The 26,686-nt window shown below is 43.5% G+C and overlaps 7 protein-coding genes across 11 annotated transcripts; 2 read left to right on the forward strand and 5 right to left on the reverse strand.

Annotated features, from left to right (window-relative positions):
* The first annotated feature begins 1,245 nt into the window (after positions 1 to 1,245).
* On the forward strand, positions 1,246 to 3,714 carry LOC6626175 (ribitol 5-phosphate transferase FKRP). Its single transcript, XM_002050124.4, has 4 exons — positions 1,246 to 1,778; positions 1,834 to 2,299; positions 2,362 to 2,478; positions 2,545 to 3,714. The coding sequence occupies exons 1-4, from the start codon at positions 1,495 to 1,497 to the stop codon at positions 3,400 to 3,402; spliced, it is 1,725 nt and encodes a 574-aa protein (XP_002050160.1). The 5' UTR covers positions 1,246 to 1,494; the 3' UTR covers positions 3,403 to 3,714.
* Positions 3,695 to 8,539, reverse strand: LOC6626174 (dynein intermediate chain 2, ciliary). The gene is made up of 6 exons (XM_002050123.4): positions 8,332 to 8,539; positions 5,508 to 6,176; positions 5,019 to 5,445; positions 4,883 to 4,960; positions 4,012 to 4,825; positions 3,695 to 3,947 (listed from the first exon to the last, which is right to left on the reverse strand). The coding sequence occupies exons 1-6, from the start codon at positions 8,368 to 8,370 to the stop codon at positions 3,764 to 3,766; spliced, it is 2,211 nt and encodes a 736-aa protein (XP_002050159.2). The 5' UTR covers positions 8,371 to 8,539; the 3' UTR covers positions 3,695 to 3,763.
* An 878-nt stretch (positions 8,540 to 9,417) lies between these two features.
* LOC6626173 (uncharacterized) lies at positions 9,418 to 10,887 on the reverse strand. Of its 2 annotated transcripts, none has more exons than XM_032436081.2 (2): positions 10,051 to 10,189; positions 9,418 to 9,935 (listed from the first exon to the last, which is right to left on the reverse strand). In XM_032436081.2, the coding sequence occupies exon 2, from the start codon at positions 9,710 to 9,712 to the stop codon at positions 9,575 to 9,577; it is 138 nt and encodes a 45-aa protein (XP_032291972.1). In that variant the 5' UTR covers positions 9,713 to 9,935; positions 10,051 to 10,189; the 3' UTR covers positions 9,418 to 9,574. The 2 variants fall into 2 exon arrangements, with proteins under 2 accessions (XP_032291972.1, XP_002050158.1); XM_002050122.4 differs by lacking the exon at positions 10,051 to 10,189 and adding an exon at positions 10,685 to 10,887 and having other exon boundaries at positions 9,793 to 9,935.
* A 2,965-nt stretch (positions 10,888 to 13,852) lies between these two features.
* Positions 13,853 to 16,437, reverse strand: Balat (Beta-alanine transporter). Of its 2 annotated transcripts, XM_002050121.4 has the most exons (6): positions 16,190 to 16,362; positions 15,954 to 16,116; positions 15,416 to 15,562; positions 15,022 to 15,366; positions 14,254 to 14,964; positions 13,854 to 14,185 (listed from the first exon to the last, which is right to left on the reverse strand). In XM_002050121.4, exons 1-6 carry the CDS (start codon positions 16,300 to 16,302, stop codon positions 13,871 to 13,873), a joined length of 1,794 nt encoding a protein of 597 aa, XP_002050157.2. In that variant the 5' UTR covers positions 16,303 to 16,362; the 3' UTR covers positions 13,854 to 13,870. The 2 variants fall into 2 exon arrangements, with proteins under 2 accessions (XP_070066570.1, XP_002050157.2); XM_070210469.1 differs by having other exon boundaries at positions 13,853 to 14,185; positions 14,254 to 15,366; positions 16,190 to 16,437.
* A 137-nt stretch (positions 16,438 to 16,574) lies between these two features.
* Positions 16,575 to 18,419, reverse strand: Lfg (lifeguard). 2 transcript variants are annotated; one of them, XM_002050120.4, is made up of 4 exons: positions 18,155 to 18,419; positions 17,409 to 17,515; positions 17,251 to 17,352; positions 16,575 to 17,188 (listed from the first exon to the last, which is right to left on the reverse strand). In XM_002050120.4, exons 1-4 carry the CDS (start codon positions 18,171 to 18,173, stop codon positions 16,682 to 16,684), a joined length of 735 nt encoding a protein of 244 aa, XP_002050156.1. In that variant the 5' UTR covers positions 18,174 to 18,419; the 3' UTR covers positions 16,575 to 16,681. The 2 variants fall into 2 exon arrangements, with proteins under 2 accessions (XP_002050156.1, XP_015029932.1); XM_015174446.3 differs by lacking the exon at positions 18,155 to 18,419 and adding an exon at positions 17,588 to 17,742.
* A 179-nt stretch (positions 18,420 to 18,598) lies between these two features.
* On the reverse strand, positions 18,599 to 22,697 carry Nmda1 (N-methyl-D-aspartate receptor-associated protein). Of its 2 annotated transcripts, none has more exons than XM_015174445.3 (5): positions 22,592 to 22,697; positions 21,569 to 21,629; positions 19,968 to 20,320; positions 19,639 to 19,887; positions 18,599 to 19,581 (listed from the first exon to the last, which is right to left on the reverse strand). In XM_015174445.3, exons 2-5 carry the CDS (start codon positions 21,573 to 21,575, stop codon positions 19,222 to 19,224), a joined length of 969 nt encoding a protein of 322 aa, XP_015029931.1. In that variant the 5' UTR covers positions 21,576 to 21,629; positions 22,592 to 22,697; the 3' UTR covers positions 18,599 to 19,221. The 2 variants fall into 2 exon arrangements, with proteins under 2 accessions (XP_015029931.1, XP_002050155.1); XM_002050119.4 differs by lacking the exon at positions 21,569 to 21,629 and adding an exon at positions 21,385 to 21,515 and having other exon boundaries at positions 22,592 to 22,683.
* A 249-nt stretch (positions 22,698 to 22,946) lies between these two features.
* On the forward strand, positions 22,947 to 25,709 carry AspRS (aspartyl-tRNA synthetase). Its single transcript, XM_002050118.4, has 6 exons — positions 22,947 to 23,087; positions 23,497 to 23,616; positions 23,729 to 24,054; positions 24,121 to 24,527; positions 24,591 to 25,208; positions 25,274 to 25,709. Exons 2-6 carry the CDS (start codon positions 23,518 to 23,520, stop codon positions 25,435 to 25,437), a joined length of 1,614 nt encoding a protein of 537 aa, XP_002050154.1. The 5' UTR covers positions 22,947 to 23,087; positions 23,497 to 23,517; the 3' UTR covers positions 25,438 to 25,709.
* Positions 25,710 to 26,686: the final 977 nt, after the last annotated feature.

Raw genomic sequence — 26,686 nt, forward strand, 5'->3', positions numbered from 1 at the left:
AATAATTCGTGGTAGACTTTTTTTTCCAACCAGAACGAAAAAATCTATACAAATGGAAATAGAGCCCCCTTCGGCCGCTTCAACTGAATAGAGTATTGCGCGGTCGGTTACAGCCAAAATAAAACCCTTCACTGGAGCACAATTTGAACCGAACAATAGTAAAAAACTAAGAGTTACCTGACAGAGATTAGTATTCGAAATATTGTGTGATATTAATATGAGAGCTAAGCGCAGGTTTTCAAGAAGTTGTATACCAAAAAATTGACATATGTAATTGTCATTTAAAACATTCCGCAGTGCCAAAAACAATAGATTGCAAATTATACAGATTTCTATAATCCGATAAAGCCGCTTGCAACATAGCTTTACCCTAAGATCTGGAACTAAATATATATGTTCGATGCTTGAATTTTCCCAATAAATGTTAATAAATGTTTCTCTTGTTGTTAAATGCCAAATATGCATGTCGGTCATAAAATGTAGTGTATGTATTTGTATTTGCTTCGCAACTTCAAACAAGATTTGCATTATGTAAACAAAATAAAATATATTTCTTATAATCACCGAATAAATATTTAAATATTTGAATATTTCTTTTAAATTATTGTATGGACAACTCTGATAAGTTAAGAAACATAGTGAAAACAATAAGTGCCGATATTTTGAAAGACAAAAATGTTTTTCAAACATTTCATTTGTTCCAACAATTCAAATGAAAGCTGTAGGATATAGTGTTTGGATCCAGTTGGGTTTGCGGTCTAGCCTAGGCAAGGCTTCTAACGATAGCTTTCGGAGAGACAAATTTCCATAAGAACAGACATGGACATAACTATATATTAAATCGGCTGTTGGCATTCATCAAGTGCAAAGCTTTTTTAATAATGCAATAGCAATATCTGCTATTAGAGGCCAGGTAGGTCAAATTTAACAATTTATTAAATGGACATCAAGAATTTAAGATGGGAAATATTTCCTGCTATGTGTTATATATTTAATGAAAAAATTATAATAACCCTCTACCTAACATATCTTACATTGATGGTAGTTTTTTTTTTTTTTTGAATTTTCTTCCAATTTGTGAGCGAGTAGCCGCGTTAAGGGTATGTTTCGACTCGTCCGTTTCACCGGCACAAAGCTCATCGGCAGCTTTCGCAGGATGTGGAAATTTAGCTCGTTGCCAAACCAGCTGCTCCTTGGTGAAAAGAATCAGCTGTTGGGATTGGGAAAAGCTTTTGACGCGAAAAGTATACTCGGAAAGCTGACGGAAAAGGAAACTGAACAAAAACAAAAGTGACAAAATATTAAATAAAATGTGTTTGCACTGCAAACGAACACATGCTAATGTGAACTCGAGCCGGCTCACGCATCATTGATGGGGATACACGGCCAGTGGAAGTGTTATCCGTAGAGTTCATAGTTGCATTCGCAGCCGCAAGGATAATCTGTTTAGCAGCCAGCCATTAAGCACACGCTGCCCCGAGCACGCTCAGCATCATGAAGATATTCAGACTTCGGCTGGTCAAATTGCTGCTGTTTGGCTTTATTATCGCCAATCTGGTGTTCTTCTATTACACCTGGAATACGCTGCTCTGGCGGCGCATCAGCAGGGCGCTTTCGGGCGAGACCGCCGAGGCGAGGCCAAAGGGCGATGGCAGCCGCACGAAGCTCTCGCCAAAGGACAAGGCACGCAACGCCAACAAGCACATACGCAAGTCCATAACAATAGTATTCTATGGCCACTACAATTTCGAGCAGGATCTGCGACCCAGCATCGAAAGGTGAGTATCTCACCTGTTTATATGCCGGTTATTGCTTCACTCGTTGTCTCCTTAGCATACTGGAGGTTGTGCCCAATATACCCATCCTGGTGCTGCAGGAGGGCGCCGCCGAGTATGCTTACCCGCCGGTTAGCTTTGAGCGGAACCTGACCAGCGGCGAGGAGCAGACGGTTCACTTTATGAGTCTAGCCTTCGATGTGCGCCGGACACGCGAGCAACTGAACCCGCTCGCCGCAATACACACCAAATATGCGCTCCTCATGCCGGACAGTGTGCGCTTGAGCAGCAAGAATCTGCTGCAGAAGATTCTGCGCGAGATGAACACGAAGTCCGGCTCACGGGAGCCTAGCAAAGTGCAGCAGCGAGTGACCGTCGCGCCGGAGGAGACTGTGCGTCGTCTGGTACTCGTGCCGTTCGCCGGCAACCAGAAATCCTTCAGCAGTTGCGCCAAGCTCAACTTGGATCTGCCCAATTGGACTATGGAATTGGATGCACGCAATGATAGTACGCATTGCGACCTGGTAAATGGGATATGAATATGATATAGACATAAAATATACGCTGCTTCTGCTTCTCTTTCCAGTTCCTGCAGAAGCATGCGATTCTCATAGACGTGGCGACACTCGGTTCAATGCCGGAGCCATTCGCTCTACCCTTCCCGGAGATGCTCTACGTGCAGGCCAAGATTGCTAACCTAACGGTAACATAAAGTCTTATAGTACTTACCCTGTGCTCGCTTTCACATCGAAGTTTTCCATTCGCATAGACGACCGTTTTTCCTCAATCCTTTCTGGAGGGGCGCCGGCTATTTGCCTCATTCCACACGAAGCAGCGGCGCATGGAGCTGCGTCGTCGGCAGTTCCGTGAGATGTACAAGAAGCTGCAGATTAAGCGCCTGGTGCGACGAACCCATCGAGTCGGCGGCAAGACGACAGCACGTGAAGGCAACTGGCAGCCGCACAGCCCCGTGCTGGATGCACAGTTCTCGTCATCCAATTTCTCACTGCCTCTCGTTACGGACATTGATCTGTTTGGCTGCGAGAGAACGACCAAGTCGTGCATTGGCACCGTCTACAACAATCGTCCCTTCTACCACTATCTGGGCAAGCACACGCCCCCGTGCTGCCTGGACAAGCTGAAGACCACCTTTAACCATGTGCTCGAGGAGTTCGAGAACGTGGGCATACGCTACTGGCTGGACAACTATGCTCTGAAAAGCGCCATCGAGACCAATCAGCTCTCCCCGGATGCCTACGACATTGACATCAGCTTCAATGTGCAGGACCTGGAGCGCTCGAACGCCATGAAGAAGTCGCAGAGCAAGCCCCACGTGGACGGCGAGGGCTTCTACTGGATAAAGGCAACCGACGGCCACTACTTCCGTGTGCAGTTCTCCAAGGTTAATCAGGTGGGCGTCAATCTGTTACCCTACGAGATTAGCGGCAACGAGGTCCGGGCCAGCGGCTTCTTCGGCTGGAAGGCATCCACCTTCGCTTCCGACTACTTGCATCCCATGTCGACTGTGTTGTTTCTGGGCAAGAGTGTCATGTGCCCCAACAATGTGTTGGAGTTCCTCGAAGGCAAAAACATCAAGGTCAGCTCGAATGATGCCGCTGAAGATTAGATGATCCTTACCAACAACTTAGCAACAATTGTGTTTAGCCCTTAGCATAAGTTTCCATTTAAAGATCGTTAAAGAACAGTTGTAGGTCCTTTACTTCCTGTATGTACTATATGTTCGTTGTGCTAAGCTCTATTTGTAAGATTAAGGTTGTGTTCCTTTCTGTGTTCCCCATATTTATGTTGATAGCTAGCTCGCATCTGTCTATATTTATAGCTAGATGAGTAAGTGATTAATCCTCAAGCCAAGGTCCTCGGACCTACTCGTCTACAGTCCATTCAATAAAGATCTCGTGTACTATTCGTACTTATTTAATAGGTTAACTTATCAAAATATAATACATTATCATTGTGATAGCTGGCGTCTAAGTCCGTGCAGTGGTAGCTGCATCCGGCACGGGTGAACCCTCCGGCAACTCCCTTACCAGGGACAATAGCTTCTCCAGCTTTGCGTTCTGCAGTGTCAGCTGGTCGAGATAGAGCTGCTTCTTCGGTGGCTTGACCATGATGCGAAGGTTGGGCGACAGTTTTAAGGAGGTGGTAACTCCCCTGGAAAAAAGATAAGCTTGCATTTATCCGGCATGGAGCACACAAATATCCCAGCGATACTCACTTCTCATCGCCCACCACAATGAAGGGCAGCTTCTCATTGAAGGCCAGTCGGGTCAGTTTATTTTTGCGCTTGGGCACCACAGCCTGCACGCATATGGGCTTGTATTTGTTCACATTCAGGTCGAAGACATGCACCTTGCCCTCGGTGGTGACCGCTGCGAATACGGTGCTCGAATAGGGCGCCCATTTGACATCGCCAACGGCAGAGCCGAGGTCGAATATGAAAAGCGGATCGGCTCGCATGTCCTCCCAGACCTTGACGCGCCAATCTCCGCTACAGGACACAAATATATTCGAATCAAAGCGATTGTAGTCGATGCGATACACGGACATATTGTGTGCATAGTAGGTCATCAGATACTTGGAGCTAAACGCCGTGCTGCACTTGTAGATCAGACCGCATTCGGTGCCGACAAGAAAGACGGCTGTATCTGTGGGATGGAACTGAACACAGGAGCCGCCACTTCTGAGTGTGACTTTGGTGCCATCCGGTCCATCCGCAATGCCGTTCTCTAGATAAAGCGTAATTATGGTGGTTACCCACAGTTTGTTCTGCATCAGAATCCAGTTAAAGACGCAGCCATCGGAGGAAACAGAATAGAAGTTGATTTCGCCGTCAACCATGTCCGGTCCCCATTTGATCTGCCAAACGCATTCGGCATGCTTACATTTAACTCCTCTAGAGACGTACATGGGCTCCTTGCAGCCATCACGCAGATCATAGACGGCCACATTGCCATCGTACAGGCCGATGACCACAAGGAACGGATAGTGTGGATGGATATCACAGCACATGACGCCGCAATCCGTTTGAACTAGAGTAGGAAAACATTTATGACTGAAGTCTGACTTGGAGGCCCAATCAAACTCACTTATGTAATCCGGATACGAGGGGTTCTTCACGGTGAACAGGCACAGATAGCCTTCATTGGGCTGTTTTAGGAAATCATCTGCAAGGAATAGGATGTTAGCAGGAGGTGAATTCCCAAGGACAACGGGTTTACTTACGTGAACCGAAGCACACGGCGAATAGATCGTAGTAGCTCGGATTGAACGTAATCTCGGTGACGTTCATTTTCTTGGTCTTCTCGTATTGGAACTTCCAAAGTGGCAGCAGGTTGCCCTCGCCTTCGCGATACTCATCGGCCGGATCCTCCCAATAGCGATAGTCGTTGCCAATATCGTCGTATATATTCTGGTTTATCATACGCTCCAGAATTTGCCAGCATCTGACATACTTGCGGTTGAGCTGCTCCGCCAAGGCGGTCTTCTTTTTGAAGCTCTTTTTGGTCGAGCGTCTTCTCTGATCTCCATGGATGTGGCCCGTTTTCTGCTGCTCCTCGTAGTCCTCCATATAGGTGTCATAGATGACCCACTGCAGCACGTTGGCGCCGAACTGGGAACGAGGCGGCGGAATGGTTTGAGTGTCCACATTCTGGAAACACGTTACGGATTTTATTTAGAAATAATGCGATGGCTATTTATGGTTATACTTACACGCTTGGGATTGACATAGGTCAGAGTAGCTCGTTCACAATAGTTGAATTGATTGATCAGTTTACGCTTTTTGCCTGGAGTAGCAACTGCTTGCTGTACTCCGCCCTGCTCCTCGTCCTCGCCGGCAGCCTCGGTCTCGGTGGCGGCTTCGCCCTCTGTTGCCTTACCCTCCTCGTCCTCTTCTTCCTCGGCTTCCTCTTCCTCGCCAGCGATATGACCGTGTTTGCTTCCAATATCGCTTTTCTCGTCCTCTTCGCCTTCCCCTTCGCCTTCTTCTTCGCCCTCCATTACGGTTTCCCGCTGCTCGACCACCGAATAGTTCGGCATGGGCAATGGATAACCGATTTCATCGGATTCCTCAACCTGAATGCGCGCCTCTTCGGAGTCCACGTGCAGCGAATTTCCCGGAAAGCTTATTAAAGTCACAGTATTGCCCGGCATGGGTGCCGACACATATTCGCCCTCCTTGAAACTGAACACAACCAAATTGCGTAGCACATTTGTATTTGTGGGCGTGAGCACCTTGGTGACCTCCTCCCCGAGCTCGGCCTCTGTCAGATCCAGCTGGTCATCCGGCTTGATCAATTGGCGCGATTTCATCCAAGCATCAAAGTCATCGGCATCGCCACCACCCCCGCCACCTTCTCCCTTGTTCTTGGATCCTCTGATCTATTATTATTTTTAATAAAACAAATAATGGGTTAAGAGATAATTGGATCAAACGGATTTAGCACGAAAAAAGAGTCCAGTGTGGAATTGGAAGTGCGATAATGGTTAGCTTATCAGGGAGCGGGATATATGGAAAACCGGTCAAAGACTTACCTTCGATGACATAGGATACTTTACAGGAATCTAACATCAATTGTTCGAATTAAGGGTGCATCGATTTAGAGCTACGTGATTCATGGGTTCGATATATCTACAATATAGTCAAAATCCCACGGCATGCATATATTTCATTTTTCAAGTCGAAACTACTTTAATACTTGCCAATTTACTCTTTCCAAAAGTCTAGAACAACATTAATCTAAAGCTTATGTTAAAAGGGATTCAGATTTGATTTAGTGGCTGTGCGAGAGAGATAATAAAATTCCTTATAGTATTTGCGGTTGAAGATCGGAAACAGATATTACGTTGATAATTTTGACTATTTGTTATTCTCACAACAACTCGCTTTTTAATTTACTTTAAGCATGGTAACATTTTGTTGATATGGGGCAGTTATCAGTTATCAGTTATTTTGGAAAGGGCATTTGTGTTCGGCGAGCCGAGCTCTCGACTGGCTGGCGTGACATTTGCAGTTACCTCCTCGAGTAGCTGTTGCTCCTTCATGGTCTGTTCATCCTGGTCTTCCGGTAGACCCGCGGCACCAGTATCTGACATTATTGACGAGTAACTGTACAAGCTAAACACTAATGGATCAGGTGCGTAGTAGACAGGTAATCTACTTATTGATGCTATGCACTTATATACAGTATATGCAGCTGTCGATCAGTACGCACAATTTGACATACTGACTAACTGACCGACTGACTGACTGATTGAATGAGAAGATCTACATACATAGTTGGAAAATAAGATTTGTATTTACAGAATTGTAGTCTAAGATTGTATTTACATTTTGTTTGGCTTGTTGCTGTTGCTGTACAACTACACACATAAAAATATATACACACACACACACACACACACACACAATTTGCACTACTTGCGATAAAAGCAACTTGCATAAGGTCTAGTACAAAACTGCTCAGATACAGATAGATATATGGTTACAGATACAGATACAGATACTGATCGCTACGATTGAATACTCAAATACCGCCATGGCCTTGTTGGCAAGCTTCCACATCTCGGCAATCTGTACGGGCGGAGCACTAGTGGGAAATGTTAGGGCACGAGACGTGCGAGGCCTGAACCTTTTGGAGGGCGCAACACGACTGAGTCTTGGCCTGGGCCAACCACGAGGCAGCCAGCTCCTGGAAGCGAAGCTGATGACGTTCGCGAAACTTTCGACTTTCGACGCGCAGCCAAAAGTTGCCACGCTGACGTCTACAGCACGTCATCGTCCTGGGCAAGGATGCGATTGGAGTCGAGAGGGTGTTGACATTTCCGGCTGGGCGCGTAAATAAATAGCAAATTGCACACAACCCGCTTAAAGGGAATCCCGACCTACTGTTGGGCGGACTTGTGCCCTAGGCGTTGCTTTCACTTAGCTATTTATTTCTATGTCGAGTCTAGAGTCGTATCAATGTCTGTTTTATTGACTCTTTTTATTGCGTTGAGGCAAGGATTTGACTTGACTTTGATTGCCAGTGACACCCAATTGGCTCGTAACGGGAGTACTCGAATAGAAATTCTTGGATACAGTTGCATTTCTGCACTGATCTACCGTGCTTGAAAGCTGGTAGTGCCATCTCTTTTGGCGGCACGCACATGCCAACCAGCCCACCTGACCTGCCAGCCCCAATCCCTCAATCCCCCGCCCTGACCCGCCCTGCGCTTCGGGCAAATTGCAAATTATGTTTCGTGACAAAGTTCCATCAGAGCGCCAATAACTTTTGCTGCGCTACGTTTCAGCGAACTTATTAAAAAGTAATTGCGAATTTTTAAATACGAAAATAGACTCCTGGTAGCGAAGGACAACGGAATGCGCGACGCTGACAAGGATTTGCCCCTAGCCCAATCACAATGTTGACAGCTCGCAAAGCGTGCGCATGCACAGAGACCGAATGGACCCGGACCCGGACTCGTATGGAATTGTGCAAAGTGGTTTTGTTTTTCTTTATTTTTTGATTGTTGGAATATTGGAATAATTGCTTACCTTCTTTTGCTTGCCCTCCTTGGGCTTAGCCACCTGCATGATGGAGCAGTATTCGTTTTCGGGTTTCTCGGCGTGGATGTGGCTTGTGGATAGTTTTTTTGTTTGTTCTTGAAAAGGTTTTTCTAAACGTGTTTCCCCTTGTACTTATACACACTCATGTGGGGGCACTAATGTTTTCCTGACATTAACTGAACAAATTTTTCGTTTTTCACAGTCTAAACTTTACGTAATTGTGATATAGAACAATGGAATTCGCCGCTTGCTTTTCCTTTGCCAGCGTCAACGTCTTTGTTTATTCGAGTTACTATAGAAATTTGCTAACGCTCCCAGCTCTCCCAGCTCCCAGGCATTAGCTGCCATTTGCATATCGATTTGGCTGCGTAAAGCTATTTCTATTCTCTAATCTTTATTTTGGATACACAGCTCGTGCGACTAATTTGACAGTCAACATTCATTCAGCAAAGTTCTTAAACTCACACAGGAGCCAAGAAGCCACATTGGGTCCAAGTTTATTTATAAAGTCATGTTGACAGTCTAGAGTGAAACAAAATACTCCATCATAATTGATAATCGTTCCTAGCAAAGGTAATCGAAGAAGAAAGGGTAGTTCCTATATAAATGTTAGCAAGTTGGATTGGCACATATCCATCTCGAAGAAAGCTCAAGCCACGTTCATCTAACTTACCCTGGAGGTATTTATAATTATTATAGTCTAGCACGATCAAAAATATGGTTAATTTTTTCAATATGGTAAGCAGCTTACCTGTAGTTAGAGACATTCTGCATGCCATTTGTTGAGCTCTTCTTGGCTTGCTATAAAATGTTTTAATTTAAATTCAATCTATAAATAAGAAAACTAGATGACAAGCCTGGACTTACTAGAAAGGAAGTCAATGCGATTGCAGTTTTCTGTTTCACATATTCACGCGTTAAATATTTATCCGTAATCCCCATACAGCGAGAGAGTTCAATGTTCGCTTATAGATAGAAGGCCATGGCTGGGTTCATACAAACGCGAACTTTGGACGGGCAAGCCTCGCACCTCGCTGGGCTTAACCTTGATTTTAAGATTCAAGAGAACATGACTTTTGAATATAACACATCGGAGGTTTTTATCGTAAAGAATGCGTTGTTATATTGTTTATACGAGTACATCAATTACAGTATAAATTGTATATTCTATGTGCTATGTATTGGGTGTGTATATAAGTATTTATAAACAATTAAGTAGGGTGTAAAAGATCTATGTTTGCTGTCTCAGGCTCTTCACATATCGCACTGGCACTTCGGGCAGATAAACGCAGACGAAGAACATCATGGGTCCAAAGAGAAACATGCAGATCAGCCAATAAATCAAGCCAAAAGCTGTTAACGCGTCCATAAACACCGGAAAAGGTGAGCCAGTCTCGATCAGACAATGTGAGTTTACAAATCAATTACAAATAAATAACTAATATCACTAAACACCGCGCTTCGAGATTGTGCAACAGGGCAAAACACGTCTGTCACAGCGCCGATGTCTCTTTAATTAGATGTAGGTCACTTTAGACTAAATCCTAATCCTTATGGCTCCTTTGCTATTGGGATTCCCTTAAGCTCGCCACCTGGAAGCAAGACGAAGAGAGAGAGAGAGAGAGAGAGAGATTAGTTGGATCTGGATAAAATGAACGCCCTTCCTCAAGCAGAATGAGTCAACATTTGGCTGATCTTGAAACTTACGCGCTGCACGTAATCCTGCCCGTTGGCCAACTGGTACTGTTCCAGCTGCCGTGCTGAATCATTCACTTTATACTTGGCTACCCAGGTGAGTTTATTTTTGGGTTTTAGCCCGCCTTCGACAAGCTATTTAAGCAACAGCTCACGCTCGTCGCAGCTAATTCGTAACTGAAGTGGAGAACGAGTACGACGTAAAGCCCCAAAGCAATCCCCCAACCAACCCTTTGCCCCTCACTATATCAATCTTTATGCCAAGTTCTCTAGTGTGTACGTCAGAAAAGCTTTTGCCAACGATTTGGAATTGTTCGGGTTGAATGTTGGTTTTATGAACACGATACTGGTATTTTTCAATGACGACGACCAGATCGAAAAACTGGTTTACAAAAAGTGCTAGAGAACGTTGGAGTCTCGGTCCAATTAAAATGTTAAGTATTTGCTGTTTACGCTCTGATAACAAGAGTAAATTATAACTTATAACGCTTCGAAGTGTTTATAAAGATATTTCCATGCAAGTTGATAAAGGTGAACCGAAATCACAAATTGATTGCTCACATCGTTTATAAATTCTATCGATAAGCAAGTCAAGGCTGCACACAATCTGTTGCCCCGCATTATTTGGACTATATTTAGAACTTACATGATATAGAAGTAATTGTCGCTATCCTTGCGCTTGGCATCGACGCGGTTCGGGTCTCTCCTGGCCGCGTTCACCGAACCCGGATCCGAGTGTGCCTGCATGTTGCCGTTCCAGGTGGCCCAGCGACGCGTAACGCCATTTTGCTGATTGGCCAGATTATTCTCTTTGTTTGGGTTGGCGAAAAACGACTTGACGCTATCCATGGCTATATAAATTGGAGGAGTAAGAGCGCACAAATGTCGAGCCTCCCGTAAGAAAACAAATTGATAAAGCTAAAAATATATCAAAAATGATTTGTTTTTTTTTTTTTGTGAATTCGTGTTTTCAGTGGACTCTCGTATAAATATATTTGTGTGCACATTGTTTTTTATGTTCTCTTCTTGTTTCCAAGTGTTTGGCTTTTTATTCTTTTTTTTTTTTTTGTGTGTGTGTGATAATGGCCTCGTATGATTGCTTTGAATTAACTCAATTTGCGATAAAGTTTTGCAGCGTTTCGAAACAAATAACAACTCATTGGAAGGTAAATGAATTGCAAATAATATTATTTTGAGGCTCAAACTTTTGTGAAGGTACATTTTTGATATGAAAGCGATAAGTATGCAATTTATGAATTTCGCCGCGCAGAGAAAATAAACTGCGTCTTAGTTTCAGCATGGCAATATTGAAGATAAGCACCTCTATATATACTATATAGTCGATGTCGATTCATACATATTATCAATTAGCACTCGGGCGCTTAACAAGTTCAAAACAGTTCACTTCGCACCACTGATAACACTTTTGACTACTAAAATCAGCGCCGAGCACGCGCCATTATAGTCAACAGCTATTTGATTTGTTAACAGCAAACGTGGCACGATAAGATGGACCTTAAGACGACGTTGCACTCTTGCTGATAAGGTCAGCCTTGAAGCCCGTCGAGCCGCAAGGGCCTTACACTAGTTGGACATAACATAGAGGCCAAACGCGACCTACCTCAAGGCTGTGACGAGTTGTGCTGTGCTTCGTTGTAATTGGTTAAAATGATTGATGGCCACTATGCATGGGGTGGGGGTAACGCCCTTTTCAACGTTTACAAATTGGCCTGACACAGTTCCAGCACAGCTACTTGCGCACTTCCAATTTCAATTTCAATTTCAATTCCAATTTCAATTCCAGCGTTCAGTTTGGAGCCTATGCGAACCGTTTTGCACAATGTCTGCGATCGCACTGAACGCAGCGCCGACAACGCTGCTCGATGGTCGATGCCGGGCGCTCCGTAGGTTTAATCAATTGCGAAGGCGTCACAAACACAACATTAAGTTTATATATATACATGGGCATATGCATACATTTATATACAAGCGTGTGCGTGTGCGTGTGCGTGTGTGTGTGTACTAGCTGTACATTGCTGTAGATGCTCGAACCGATTACATTATGTTTTAAATGCACATGGGTTTCTTCGACTCGCTGGCGACATCTGGCGTTGTTGTTGTCTTTCGTTTATCTGCCTGGTCGAGGCAGTTTTTCTTGTTTGTTTTGATCGTTGTTTCTCACTGTTACACACATGCCCACTCCATGGACACTTGCATACATATAAACAGGGTGTGTGTTCGCGGCACAAATTGGAACAGTTTGAATTTGATTCGTTTAACCCAAAAAATGTGTTTCTTAATTTTACATTATTTGCAATTAAAAGTTTATTTTGAGAACCTGAGCAAATCGCAAGGTAAAAGTTAAGCGAAGCCAAGCAACTCATTTCTGCAACAATGCATAAAATCCAGTTAATGAAGAAAGTATGACAATTAAACCAGCCCCTATTCAAATACATATACACATCTACCTTAAGACTCACCTATGCATATATTCATTATTATTCTCGGTACTTCTTGCTTATGTTATTTATGGATTCTTTTGTTCGGCTATTGCTTAAGTTTACATACAAATATACGTATACATAAGAGAATTGCAATTTTAAGTGTTTATCCATTTTTGTTGGCATACGCGCATGTAATTACCTGTCACACACACACTTCCGCACTGCGAGTCTCTCTCTTTTCCTATTTGTTGTGCTCCGGCGTTCCGTGTGCCATTGATAAGGCGAATGCAATTTTACAACTGCGATCGCAGCCACTCGTCGAGTGTTTTGGACTTTGTACTTTACACTTTTTCTCATGCAAACGTACCAATACGTATGTACATATGTATATATGTAGTTGTGCTGATAAACGTGCGTGTGTATTGAATAAATGATGCATACTTATTTATGTAAGCATGTAAATAAAGTGTGCGTGTGTGTGTGTGTGAGTGTGTGTAAGTTGTTACAAAGTAAATAGCTGAACAACACACACAAATATAATTAAGTTGCCTTAAGTATATACTAGCTCTTAAGCAACTAGTTTGAGTGTTATCGACTATTGACACCTTTTACCCATAACTGAAGTACCCTTCAGCTCAAACACACTCACACACACACGCACGTGCACACACACACAAGCAGCGGTTGCTCTATACAAAATGGCTTCTTGTCTTTGGGATGCCCTTCAGGGCAAGTTAATTAAATTACTTCTAGAACTTATTTATCTATCTGATCTGAATAACGTGAAGCAATCAAGCTTAGCATACTTAATTTTATAAACTGAACGTGGTTCAAGTTGTTATAAGATACATTTGTACAAAAACCTATAATGTTATATAATCTAGCAATCCGATTTCAGCGTCTCTAATCAAGAAGAGTCTTAATTAAACTTAGGAACAAATTTGCTTGTAATCCATTAATTAATGGATGTCTTCTTCACTGTCTCATCCATTATGCGAAAGAATTAAAAGAATATTTAACATCTACTATACGCTTGAAAGAGTATATCATCTTATTGAATTGAATAATAATACATTTGCGTATGGCATGCAGTTATGTATCCTAAAATCTCTCTTTAAAATCAATTATGAATTTAATTCTTATGTACAAATATCACAAATAGCGAAATGAGTCACTGAGCGTAACTAGCCCATAAATGTTAGGGCTTGCATAGAAATACAAAAAAATCGTAGCATACTTCTAGGCAGAATATTAATATGTGACAGATCGCATTGTCATAGTTCGGCTTTGTGATTTTTACCAATTCGAAAAGCACGTGTACATATACAATATCAATTATAATTATATGATCCAATTGTTACTGAAGATTTTAAACAATTGTTTATTTATTACAATGTTCGCATTTCTTTTTTACAAATGCTGCAAACGATTTTGCAGGACGCAGGACCTCCAACGCCGACTCTGTGATAAACCGTTGCAGCTTCCTCAGGCATCATCCGGCTCGTGCCCAGACCTCTTTGTCGGCTTTTCGGCTTCGATTCTGCGCAACAGCAGAGCAGAAAACTGAGCGGAACCGCTTCGCCTTCCTCCAGAGTCTGTGGCAGATTCCTGCCACGCGTCTCGGGCAGGAAGAGACTGGCAAAGCCACCGACAATCAGCAGGGCGCCCATCACAATCAGGGGCAGCACCAGCATCTGCTGGCCCTGCACGCAGAATGGATTATTACGTTAGCTTAAGATGAGCACCATTTAGCTAATCTCAATGAGCTCACCATGTGATTAATTAACGGTATAATAATGGGCCCCGTCATGGCCACCACGGAGCTGAAGCTCATGCCCAGGCCACGCACCACGGTTGGGTACAGCTCGGAGGCGAGCAGGGGCAATACGACGAACGCCGATGAGATGCCCATTTTGCCAATGCAGTAAAGGAGCAGCATCACCTCCGCCTGTTGCTGATACAGCACGGTGGCCACACAGGCCACTCCGCCGACCAGCATGGAAATGAAGAGAATCCAACGCCGTCCAAAGTAGCTAAGGCCAGGCCAGAGCAGCAGGTACGTGGGCAGCTCCACCGCGCCCGCAAGAAAGAAATTCCAGATCTCGTCGCCACCCAGCGCCGGGGCATAGTAGCTGAGGCCCACGTAGACGCTGGTGTTGGCGAACCAGATCAGGGTCACAATCAGCGTCTTGCGTCGCATATTTGTGCCGCGGAAGAGGTCCAGAATGCCATAGTGCGTTGTTTCCCCGGGCTGTGTCCGGCTTAGTCGCTGCTGCAGCCGCTCCGCAAAGTCCCGCGAGACATGCATTCCGTTGACACGAGCCATGACCTTGAGGATTCGCACTGCCCGCTTTGTCTGGCCCACGGCTATCAGCCAACGTGGCGACTCGGGCAGCACGAAAAAGCAGGAGAAGAGCATCAGCAGCGGCAGCGATACGGCCAGTGTCAGATATCGCCAGTCACGCACTAAGTAGACCACGCCCTTCGAATATACAAATCTTAAATCTTCTATGTTCTCGTTCAGCGAGATTGTATCTACCGCGAGCAGGACCAGGCCTAGAGAATAGGCAATGTTGGAGACAATTGTGCAGAATACCCGACGCTCCGGTCCCACCAGTTCGATTGCCAGGACGTAGGGACTGGCCAATATGGCTGGCACGGTGAGGCCCACGACAAAACGAAGACCCAGCCATGAGTAGTAGTTCCAGGCAAAGGCGCTGGCCGCACAAGCCACTATTTCGAGCAGGAGATAGGCGTAGAAGGAGGGACGTCGACCCCACAGATCGACCAGATAGCCAAACACATAGTTGCCAACCAGACCACCCACGCCGAAGAGGACTAGGGCAAGGGTCACGTAGAAGCTCCTATCGCAGACCAGGTTCCACTACAAGCAAAAGAGGATTAACTAAGTTCCATCAGGGAGCATCTCGTACCTCTTGGACGACAGTGCTGGGATACATGGATCTATCGTAATGCCAGCCATGCTGACAGGCCACAACCGAATCCTCATCCACCTTTAATAACTTTGACGCCTGCTCCTTTTGCAGCTCATACGGCGTACGATACTCCAGATAACGCACCTGTAATAAAGGAAAAATATTAAAATTTCCGCTTTATGCGGCACTTAAAATATCGTAAATAGCTTAAATATCGTAACGAACTGTCCAAACGGGGTACACTGCTTGTGCACTGCTTGATTTCACATTTAAACTGCTTTCGCTTGTGATGTTCTTAGTACACACAAGTAAATGTGTATGCAAACTGATGTAAGCAGTGAATGTAAGTGATGTAAGCAGTGCATACATACTAGATATGTAGGTATTCATTATGAAGTTCTTATAGGAATTTAATAAGTTTTTGAATATTTCGATATCTTTGAAGATCTCCTGTGGATTGGGCAATTATAATGCAAATGCATGCAAATATGTACTTGTTATTTATGAAAATAGAAAAGATGCTTAATTCACGCACTATCTCACTGTAGTTGCGGACGAACATGGCACACTCAGCATAGGCGCCGTGTCCGTCCCGCGGAATACTTAAGTTCTTGACGAGCTGTATATAGTCCTGTGTCCATGGCTCCAACTCTGGGATGCGGCACCAGTGCTTCGGCGTGGCTGCAATAAACAACTGACTGCAAAGCCATTAGGGTATTAGGAAAGGGGCTAATCCGGAGTCCAGAGACTTGTGGGCGTGGTCAGACCAACCTGTAGGCGTGAAAGGCGCACGGCAATGCCGCCGGCAACAGCACCGAGCATATGATAATCTTCTGATACAGGCCGAATGCGCCCACCTCCTTAAGTACTTCATCGAAATCCATCGCACCGTCCGAACCGAACCCGAATCAAATGCGCGCACAACTGATCGCGGGGCCTTGCGCATTTCCAGACCAGATTTTGCCCAAGCGCTAAGCCATGGGCTCAACCGCCACGCGGCCAAATCTCAATTGGACATAATTACATTACGGCCTTTCGTGTGTTTTAATTAATTGGACACCGCTGCGTGAGACAGGGTCGCAGCAGCCCAACTGCCAGATTGCAGCTGGTGCAGCACAAGCAACAGTCGCTGGAACACTCGCAAATCGCACAAATATAAATTGTTATTGTAACTGTATTTCTTGAACAATTCCGACACATAATCTCAGTTAGGTAATAAAGTAATAAATAGTTCTAGATAGCGCACAGCCCGATCGGGTTCACTTAGTTGCGCGCCAGGCCGATGATGGTGAGAATGTACATGAAGATGTTGATTATGTCCAGATAGAGGTTCAGTGCGGCAAAGATGTACTCCTCGGGACTGATCGCGTACCTATGATTGCCGCCCAGCATGAGCTGGGTGTCGTACACCAGATAGACGGAGAACAGAAGCGCACCGAGCGAGGCGTAGACCAATCCAATAATTTGGCCGGGAATAAAGATCGCAATGATTCCGAATATAAGGAACACCACCAGGCAGGCGACCAGCACTCCGCCGCACATGGTGAAGTCGTATTTCGTTTGGAGCGCGAATATCGTAAGTCCAAGGCTGACAGCTGCCGTGATGCCCACCGCCATGAGCACCTCATCCGCCTGGTACTGGCCGGCAACGATGCCCAGTAGAAAGGACTCGGCCAGCGTGAACAGGAACAGAAAGATGAAGTTGAGCGGCGTCTTGCGGCGCACGCTCTCGCAGCAGGCCATGCAGATCATCGTCACAAGCAGCACAGCCTAAGATATCGATAAATATTGAGATACTCCGTTTTTGGTCTGCCCAAGGCATTTCAACTTACCAGCGCAATCCAGAAGAGCGCGGGATTGTGCATTGCCCACTCCTGGGTCGCTTTCGAGAAGGTGAACACGCTGACAAAGCCAAAGGTGATCAGCAGTTGCACCTGTCAAAGGATCGTTTAATGGGCGTCTGTCAACATACCAATCCGGCTGCACTTACCATCAGTATCAGGTAGACCTTGCGTATGAAGCCCTTGCGTATGGTCTGGTCATCGAATGCGAAACTCTTGTCCGCCTCCGCATCCGCGTAGACGCCATTGTTATCGCCTGTTGGGTACCAGAGAAAGAGAGGATTCAGAAAATGTGGAATGGAAGCAACTTGTGCCATAGCTGGTTTACCGTATTGAAAATGGGTATTGCTCATGATTTTATATATTTATATATTCGTATTTGTTGCTTGGTTTAACTCCGAATGCGTCTGTGTCGTTCGGCTAATGGATATTACCTGACACCTTTTTCGCTTGTCCATATGCCAGATAGCAGCAGATTAGCCGCCGACACAAACACATCGAAAGCCTTAGATAACAGCCAAAGCGAGTAGACGAAGTACATATTACCTGGAGCCCGAACTGGTATTGGTAAGTGCTGATAACGCGTCACTCGCACAGTCTCGTATCGATATGACACACCTGGGCTCCATTTATTTACCAGTTGATTGGTAAATTATGTACAATTCGCCGTGAATCATCAGATCTTATCAAATGCATTTGATAAGGAAAGAGTGCCGCACAGAAACTACTTTCATGAGTGGAATTTGTAATGTGAGCTTGCGACAAGAAACGAGAAAGTTTCGCATTCTGCGGTTAACCCTTGTGTGGTTCAATGTGCCATGTACATAAACCGGAATATCTAATCTTTAGCACTTTTTCGCAATTTGTTTTTCACATATTTGTACTGACTACTTGCCTGCCTGGTAATGATACATTTTAAGGTATGTATTGTAACTCTCTGATATCTCGATGACTCTCTGGGGCAGTTGCTCGCCGTAAATCACACGCACTGCTGGAAGCTTCCGAATAAAACTGGCCAACCTGGGCGCAACTAGGTTTGGCGGCGAAGCTAGCACAAGTCTTTTAATATTTGGCTGTCTCACACTTATCGCCCCAGATAAGAAAATAACCTAAATATGATACGTGTTTATGTGGGCGAATGTCGAAACTGACTAATCCATTCGCAGGCAACGCCAACTGGCAACTGCCGCCAGTTGACTGCGGCATTAACTACATACGCAAGTGCATCGGCTGCCACGCCCTAAAATGTTATGGGGAAGACCTACAAGTCTCGCACAATGCCCTGTCTTAGAGTGCGCCTCAGTATACAGAGTACATTGTCGATTGGGTTGTTTTTAAATTTGTTTTACATTCGTTTTAATAAATAAATAGATTCACTTTATTGTTGATTTGTTGACCGCTGTGTGTCGTTGCACAGAATAGAATATTTGGGGCGCCTGTATTAGGTTTTAGGTTTTGATTAACAACTGCAAGCGACGCTGCATATATGTACATACATACGTGTATACATATTTGAATATAGGTATGTACATAGCTATTTGTATGTGATTACATATACGACTATTTATTGTATTTATGCGATATTATTTTTTGGTTTGGATAAACAATCAATATCAGGTATGCAGAGTCTTTAGGTAATTTTGAAATACATATCAAGAAAGTAAACGACATCAACATCAGTGCATTTCTATGCATAACAACATAAGAATTTTCCATACATTTCAGCTTAAGATTAATACAATATATAAAGGAAATTGACAACTTAACAAAGCGTGTGATATTTCCGCAACCAAACAGCTCAAAATAATAATATTCGAACGCTTTCGTTTCTGTGACTGGTAAATGAGATTATGCGGTTATTAGAAATATAACATTAGTAAGGGCAATACAATTAAGTTTTTCACATTGCCTGTTAACATTAAATCAAAGTTTGCCGAATACAAGTTAATTGGGCGCATGGTTTTAGTCCCGCGAGGCGCCAATTATGGTTAGAATATATATGAAAATGTTGACAATGTCCAAGTACAGATTCAGAGCAGCAAAGATATACTCCTCGGGACTTATAGAGTACTTATGATCTCCGCCCATCATCAGCTGAGTGTCGTATATCAGATATACAGAGAAGAGCAGCGCACCAAACGACGCATAGACCAGCGTTATAATTTTGCCCTTGAAAAATATGGCCACAATGCCAAATATCATAAAGACCACCAAGCAAGCGAGTAATACGCCGCCCATCATGGTAAAGTCCACCTTGGTTTGCATGGCAAATATTGTGAGTGCCAGACAAACAGCAGCCGTTATGCCCACCGCCATTAAAACCTGCAGGATCAAGGAAATCAATTTGGAGTTGACAAAACATTTGCAAACAGTACTCACCTCTGTCTGACCGTAGGTACTAGCTGATACACCCAAGAGGAATGATTGCGCCACTGTAAATATTCCCAAGAATATAAAGTTGGTCGGAGTCTGGCGGCGCACGCTTTCGCAGCAGGCCATGGCCAACATGGTCACGACCAAAACGCCCAGAGCTACCCAAAAGAGCCATCTATTGCTATGTACAAAATTCTTAGTGCCATTGTGGAAGGAAAACAGTGCTACAGCTCCGAAGGTGACCAAGAGTTGACCCTGCAATAAAAATCCAAATTCAATTATTGTTTTAGTTATATAAATTGGGCAACGTTTGCTATCAGAAGCAAGCTGCTTACCATTAGAATAATGTAAACTTTGCGTATGAATCCGCGACGGATGCTCTGGTCGTCAAATGAAAAGTTCTTGGGCTGACCCTCCGGATCATCGTAGGACCCGTAGCCATCAGAAGGTGGTTGAACAAAGCCAGGCTGAGGCGCATATCCGCCCGGAGGCGGATATGGTTGAGCGCCGCCCTGGGCGTAAGGGGGATATCCTTGAGGCGGATAGCCTCCTTGCGGCGGATAACCACCTTGGGGCGGATAGCCTCCTTGCGGCGGATAACCGCCTTGTGGCGGTCCCTGGGGATAACCACCGCCATAACCACCCTGTGGCGGGTAGCCACCACCATAGTTGTATTGCTGATTGGGATCTGTGGGAAGAGTAATATGTGAATCTATTCTATATAAGGATTCACTCATGCAATCCGAACTGAACAGAAATGTGCCTCGACTTGTTGATGAGCATTCGAAAAATAATCTTAACGTCTACCACGAAATCCTAAAAATATATTCCAATCAAGAATCAAGTGCACAGCTTAAGAAAAACCAAAGAAAGATAACACATCATCTTATATTGTGCAGGGTTTCAAAAACCAAAAGATCGCAATATATATTAATAAATAAATATGTGTCCCAAAAGGCATTTACGTCTTGTCTGTAATGTTGAGCAGAGCTTAAGATCAAGCTTGTAAATTGAAGTGTTAAATTGGGTATTAGTCAAGCTAAATCATTTTCACAATTTAAGACACTTTGTGACAGAACAACAATGGAAACAATCATTAAAAGAGTCATTATGAATCACGAGTATGAGGAAAACGTACTTCCCTATGCAAAAGTACTTTATGTATTAAAGTCTATGAAAGTATTTTCTCTTTAGAAAACCACAAAAGTTAGTAAGTTACTAAGTAACCCTCATTCATTCGCATAGATAAGAAAGCACTTAGTAATAACGCACCGCACGATATTTATATGTTTCCCATATGTTTTGTTATCTTAAGATGTGTATCAGTCCGTATGGAGAACCATGAAGGAATATATAAATAAAGAAAAGTATATATATAATGTGCAAATATTTAATTTGTTCAGTAAGCACAGGTTAAAAGAAATTGTCGCAAACCCAAACCAACTTGCATTCTGAGTATTCAACAAAATTATTGATTATCGAAAATTCTGGTAAAAGATGAAGGAACAGCAAAATCTGTTTACATTTATATTTAAAATGAATGAGAGCACTCGGATACGACAATAAACCATCCAACCAAGGCGTGATGTACTCTGAAATGGACCAGCTACAAATATGGCTAGCAGACCTTATAAATATGTAAATAATGGCAGATAATGAAACGCAACAAAAGCATGCGACGGGTAACGAAACAGAAAGCATATCAAATCATATCAATTAACCAACAAAAGTAAAAGTAAAATTAAGTTAAACCTTGGTATTGAGGATATTGAGGGACACTTTGCCACGACATTGCTGTAAAGTTTGTCGCGTTTGTGGGCTCAACTGAACTGAACGATCTGCTCCTACAGTTAGCTACTAGGGGCCACTATATCGAGTGTTCACTGCAAAGTAGACCCAAGAAACCGTTAGTTCCAGTTTGTATATAAGAACTTACCCTGCATTGCGCTATTCTTGTCGCTGTGACAGCTCGATATTTTCAATGGATGTCGCTTTACCTGCAAAATAAAAGAAATGCAGAATAATTTAATGAATTGAATTTATAATTTAATGTGTTACTACCTTGGATAATTGAGTGTAAGTGCATAAAGCTTTTGTTTGAAATCAAGCAAAATCAAATATTGAAATGCATAAGTAAAATATTTAAATCTCGTTTCTTGTTTTTCAGATCACTCTATGAAGCCGGTCAAGTAGTCCAACAACAATTGGAGAGTTTAATTTTGCCCAAGGTCTTTGTGGCAATACGAATTGGGGCATTGTCCTAATGAAACATGCAACAACCCCCATTGTTCGATTGATGAACATGATTAATAAAGTAATTTTGAAATTTAATTTACATAATTACTCTGTTGTTTCCTTATTAACTTTATCATTATGAAAAGCACACTTACTTTGGTCTAGTCATTACTTAATCATTTCTTGTCACTTATTTATTTTAACTGCACTCAGAATAGGATATTCCATAGACAAAATCTAAATACATATACTAAGAGGCTAGTTTAAATAGACTCAGATAAATTTCCAGTCAGATTTCTAACGATTTAAATAGCTTTGCTGGAACTCTCTAACTGGGGGAATTTCGGGAGCAATGGAAAATTGCCCAGTCCTAAAATACGTGGATTGTTGTGGAAAAAAGTAAACATGACGTGTGAACCTTCTGCAGATGCCTATTAATACGTATAATTGTCGCTTGTATGCTTGTGCATATACTAAGTGTGCAGTTGTTAATCAAAAGGTTTAGCCAGATATGTGGCCACTGTACTTGTGCGAGATGATTAAATTTTCCCCCGCATTTCTGCTTAAAGTAAGGCAAAGCAGTTATATATTGGCTGGTGACTCATTCGCTACACCACTTAAGTGTTTATTTGGGTTAAAAACAACAAAAGAAACTAAAAAACACTTGTTTATATATGATTAGCAAAGAATGTTTGTTCTAAAAATATCCATCGTTGAAATTTACCTTATTAAATACGCACAGAAATGTGGCTAAACAAATTAAACAAACTTCCACTTGAGTGTTTTTCAGAAAACTGCGTTTCTTAGGGATGAAAATAATATCGATATAGCATAATTCCAAAAATATCGATAAGCAGTGTTGAGTTTAGTACGGAGTGCATTTCCGATTTTGGTAAAATGCCATCGCTAGCTATTAGCAAGTTTTTGAATCAACTGTTCATTTTGATATGACCATCATATAAACTAAAATTTGTAGAACGTTAAATATATATTATTTATTGTATTTGTAAGTGGATTTTCATTTTATTATTCAAAGTATTTACCGGCTAATGATGCATTCATCATTAATATATATCGATAATACAGTTTCCGTCAACCATCGATAACAGGCCAAAAACAACCTAAATATTACCAACTGCACAACGGCCGAGCATGCTGCAATAGTTCCCGACACTCGTGTAATCTATTCGTTTGTGTATTAAAAGGCTAGGAAAGATCTGGTAAGTGTCTTGCAAGTGCAACCAAAATCAATAAATGAAGGCCAACAATGGTGAAATTTGTCATCAGAGTGTTGTATGCTTAGGTTATGTGTGAGTGCGGCACGAAACAATGCGAAGGTTGGCTCCCTTTCCATATGTAGTGGGCAATTGATGCGTGGGGTTGACTGAACTGCAGAATGTAACCGGCAGCAGCGGCTTTCAATTGCAGTGCATATGCAAATTAGTGCACGCTACATTCGCTGCTATTTTTATAGACAACGCATGCACTCACACTCACACATATATGTGTATATGTATGTGTGTGACGCAATAGTTGAGTGCCGAATTCGTGCCCCCTCTCGCCTGTTGCTTATCGCAACCATTGCGGTTGATGTGCCTGTAAAACTATAAAAATTGTCGCAATTTTCAGCCGTCTTTGTTGCATTCCAAAATGGTCGAGGAAAAGGAGAATACAGCCAGTGCGAACACCGCTGCTGGACAGGAGCCGGTCTCCAAGAAGGGAGCAAAGAAGCAAGCGAAAGCGGCCAAGGTAAGCTGCGCGTGGCGACGTGGCATAAGTCTGAGCTCATGCTTATATACGGCTGATAACATTGATTAGTGCCATTATTGCTCATTAATTCTTCTACTTTATCTCTCCACAGAAAGCTGAGCAGAAAGCCGGCACTGCCGCTGCCCTCGCCGCCGACGATGCGGCCGGCGACAATGCAGCTGATCATGCTTCAGGCCGCTACGGTCTCTCCGAGATGATACAGTCGAAAGATAAGCGCAGCGAGCGTGAGTTTGTGTCTGTGCCCGAGCTCAGTTCGCATGTGGGCAAGGGTCTGGTCTGGGTACGTGGCCGCGTACATACGTCGCGCTCGAAGGGCAAACAGTGCTTCCTCATTCTGCGCCAGCAGAGCAGCACGGTTCAATGTATTCTGGCTGTGGGCGACATCATCTCCAAGCAAATGGTCAAATTTGCCGGAAAGTAAGCTAAACGATTATGCGATTGAGTTGTATGCATTTGATTGATTGATGTATTGATTGATTGCAGCATACCGAAGGAGAGCATTATCGATATCCAAGCGAAGCCGGTGTCTGTGCCCACCAGAATTGAGTCCTGCACGGAACAGTTGTTGGAGCTGTGCGTGGAGCAGATTTTCGTCATTTCGCAGGCAAAGGCACAGTTGCCACTGCAAATTGAGGACGCATCTCGACCTGAAAACGCAGACGAGGCCGACGGACTTAACATACGCGTCAACCAGGACACCAGACTAGATAACCGCGTACTCGACTTAAGAACGCCAGCAAATCAGGCCATTTTTCGCCTGGAGGCTGGCGTATGTCGTTTGTTCCGCGATATTTTGACCGAGAAGGGATTCACCGAAATCCACACGCCCAAGATCATTTCCGCTGCCAGCGAAGGTGGCGCTAATGTCTTCACCGTGAGTTACTTCAAGGGTAAGTTTTCTGAGGAAATATTAATAAGCTTTGCCGATGGTATTAAATTTTTGGCTTTTCCAGATTCTGCATACCTGGCGCAGTCTCCGCAGCTGTACAAGCAAATGGCAATCGCTGCCGATTTTGACAAGGTGTACACTGTTGGCGCAGTGTTCCGCGCAGAGGACTCAAACACGCACAGGCACTTGACCGAGTTCGTTGGACTCGATTTGGAAATGGCATTTAAATACCACTACCACGAAGTGTTGCATACGATTGGCAACACGTTTACAGCCATCTTTAAGGGACTGCGCGACAAGTACAGCCGAGAGATCGAAGCCGTTGGCCAGCAGTACAAGGTGGAGCCATTCAAGTTCCTGGAGCCGCCGCTTATACTCGAGTTTGCGGAGGGCGTGGCTATGCTGCGCGAAGCTGGCATCGAGACGGGGGACGAGGAGGATTTGTCAACGCCAAATGAGAAGTTGTTGGGTCGCCTGGTGAAAGCCAAATACGACACTGACTTCTACATCCTCGACAAGTTTCCGCTGTCGATACGTCCGTTCTACACGATGCCCGATCCCAACAACCCGATCTATTCCAACTCGTACGACATGTTCATGCGCGGTGAAGAGATCCTGTCGGGCGCGCAACGTATACACGATCCCGAGTACTTAATTGAGCGTGCGAAACACCACGGCATTGGTAGGTGTTACTACTATTGCACTCAGGCAGCATAAAGCTTATTCTTTGCATTCACATTCTTGCAGATACCACGAAAATTGCTGCTTACATTGAATCCTTCCGTTATGGATGTCCACCGCACGCTGGCGGCGGCATTGGCATGGAGCGTGTCGTTATGTTGTATCTTGGCTTGGATAACATTAGAAAGACGTCAATGTTCCCACGTGATCCCAAACGATTAACGCCTTAAACGTGATCGATTCAAAAGGAAAAACTTCTATTTTATTGAATTAAATTCGCTACAATTTCTTAATTAATTTTCCCTCTAACTTTCCAATCTGTGAGCCTTCGCCAACTCTCAACATTTTTTTATTTTAGTAGACGCCTGCTACTCCCTAAGTCTATATCCTCTTTTAAGGACTTGCATACTGCAAAGTTGTCTGACAACAAAATTTGTAAAGACTGCTTAGGTCAAAGTGTTTAAAACCATACGAAATAAATCTTTGCAAGTGTGTTTGGTAATGTCTCTGTCCATTGTTTCTATAGGCAAATGCAACTTCTGTTACGAGAAAAAGAGAACGATTTCAACAGCGGTTAATATTTGTCCTTATTATAGAAGACACTGCGTTTTCGGCATGAGTAATCCAATTAATAGAAGCTATCAAAGTGAAACCCACTTAATTAATTGTTACGGGTACCTCAGTCAATATATCCAAGAAATTGAATCCATTTAATAAATTGCTAAGAAAATTAGATTATCTGTATCTTTGAAGAGATACCTTTAGTTTCTTGCAAATTGTTAAATGTATAGACGGAGACAACTCCGACTCTGGATCAGTACCAACAGCCGAGCTGATATGACCATGTCGTCTGTCTGCTTCCAAGTAAACAAGTCTCTCAGCCTTTAATCTTTCGACATGTCTTGCTTTTCCTTATAGGCAATACATATAGTGTTTCAGATCTAGTCAGATCGGACCACTATTCTTATAGCTCCAAGGGATCGATCGTTTAAGGCTTAGTTTTATGGAAAAAAAGCAGTTGCTGCGACATTCAATATAATATCGCTCTATATGTCGAGTAATCCCAACGCACCATGCCTGTGCACTGATAATTTCACCCAGCTCGGGGTGGCCCCTGACAGGCAGCCCACGTTTAAGGTACTGATTAACCTAGTCTGTTTAGCAAGGACCGGGTCCTAAGCGCCAGGGAGTGGGCTCATTAGAGCAACGTTATTTTTAAAAAGTTCCATGGTTCTTTACTCAAAGCATATTACCAAGAATGGCCGATGAAAGAAAACTTTCAAGTTGACTTAAAGACAATATCAAATGGCTAAACATTAATTAGTATTATATTTTCGGAATTTTAAAAAGTATGAACACAAAAGCCATTTCAAAATCTGTCAACAAACTGTCGAGGAAACGAAATTGGATACGCGATGTCAAAAGGTGAATTGGAGTTGGAGTACAGGTATCTGCTGATCGGATCAACTCGACTACAGC

The sequence above is a fragment of the Drosophila virilis genome, chromosome 5 (assembly GCF_030788295.1).
Source record: "Drosophila virilis strain 15010-1051.87 chromosome 5, Dvir_AGI_RSII-ME, whole genome shotgun sequence".
Taxonomy (NCBI): domain Eukaryota; kingdom Metazoa; phylum Arthropoda; class Insecta; order Diptera; family Drosophilidae; genus Drosophila; species Drosophila virilis.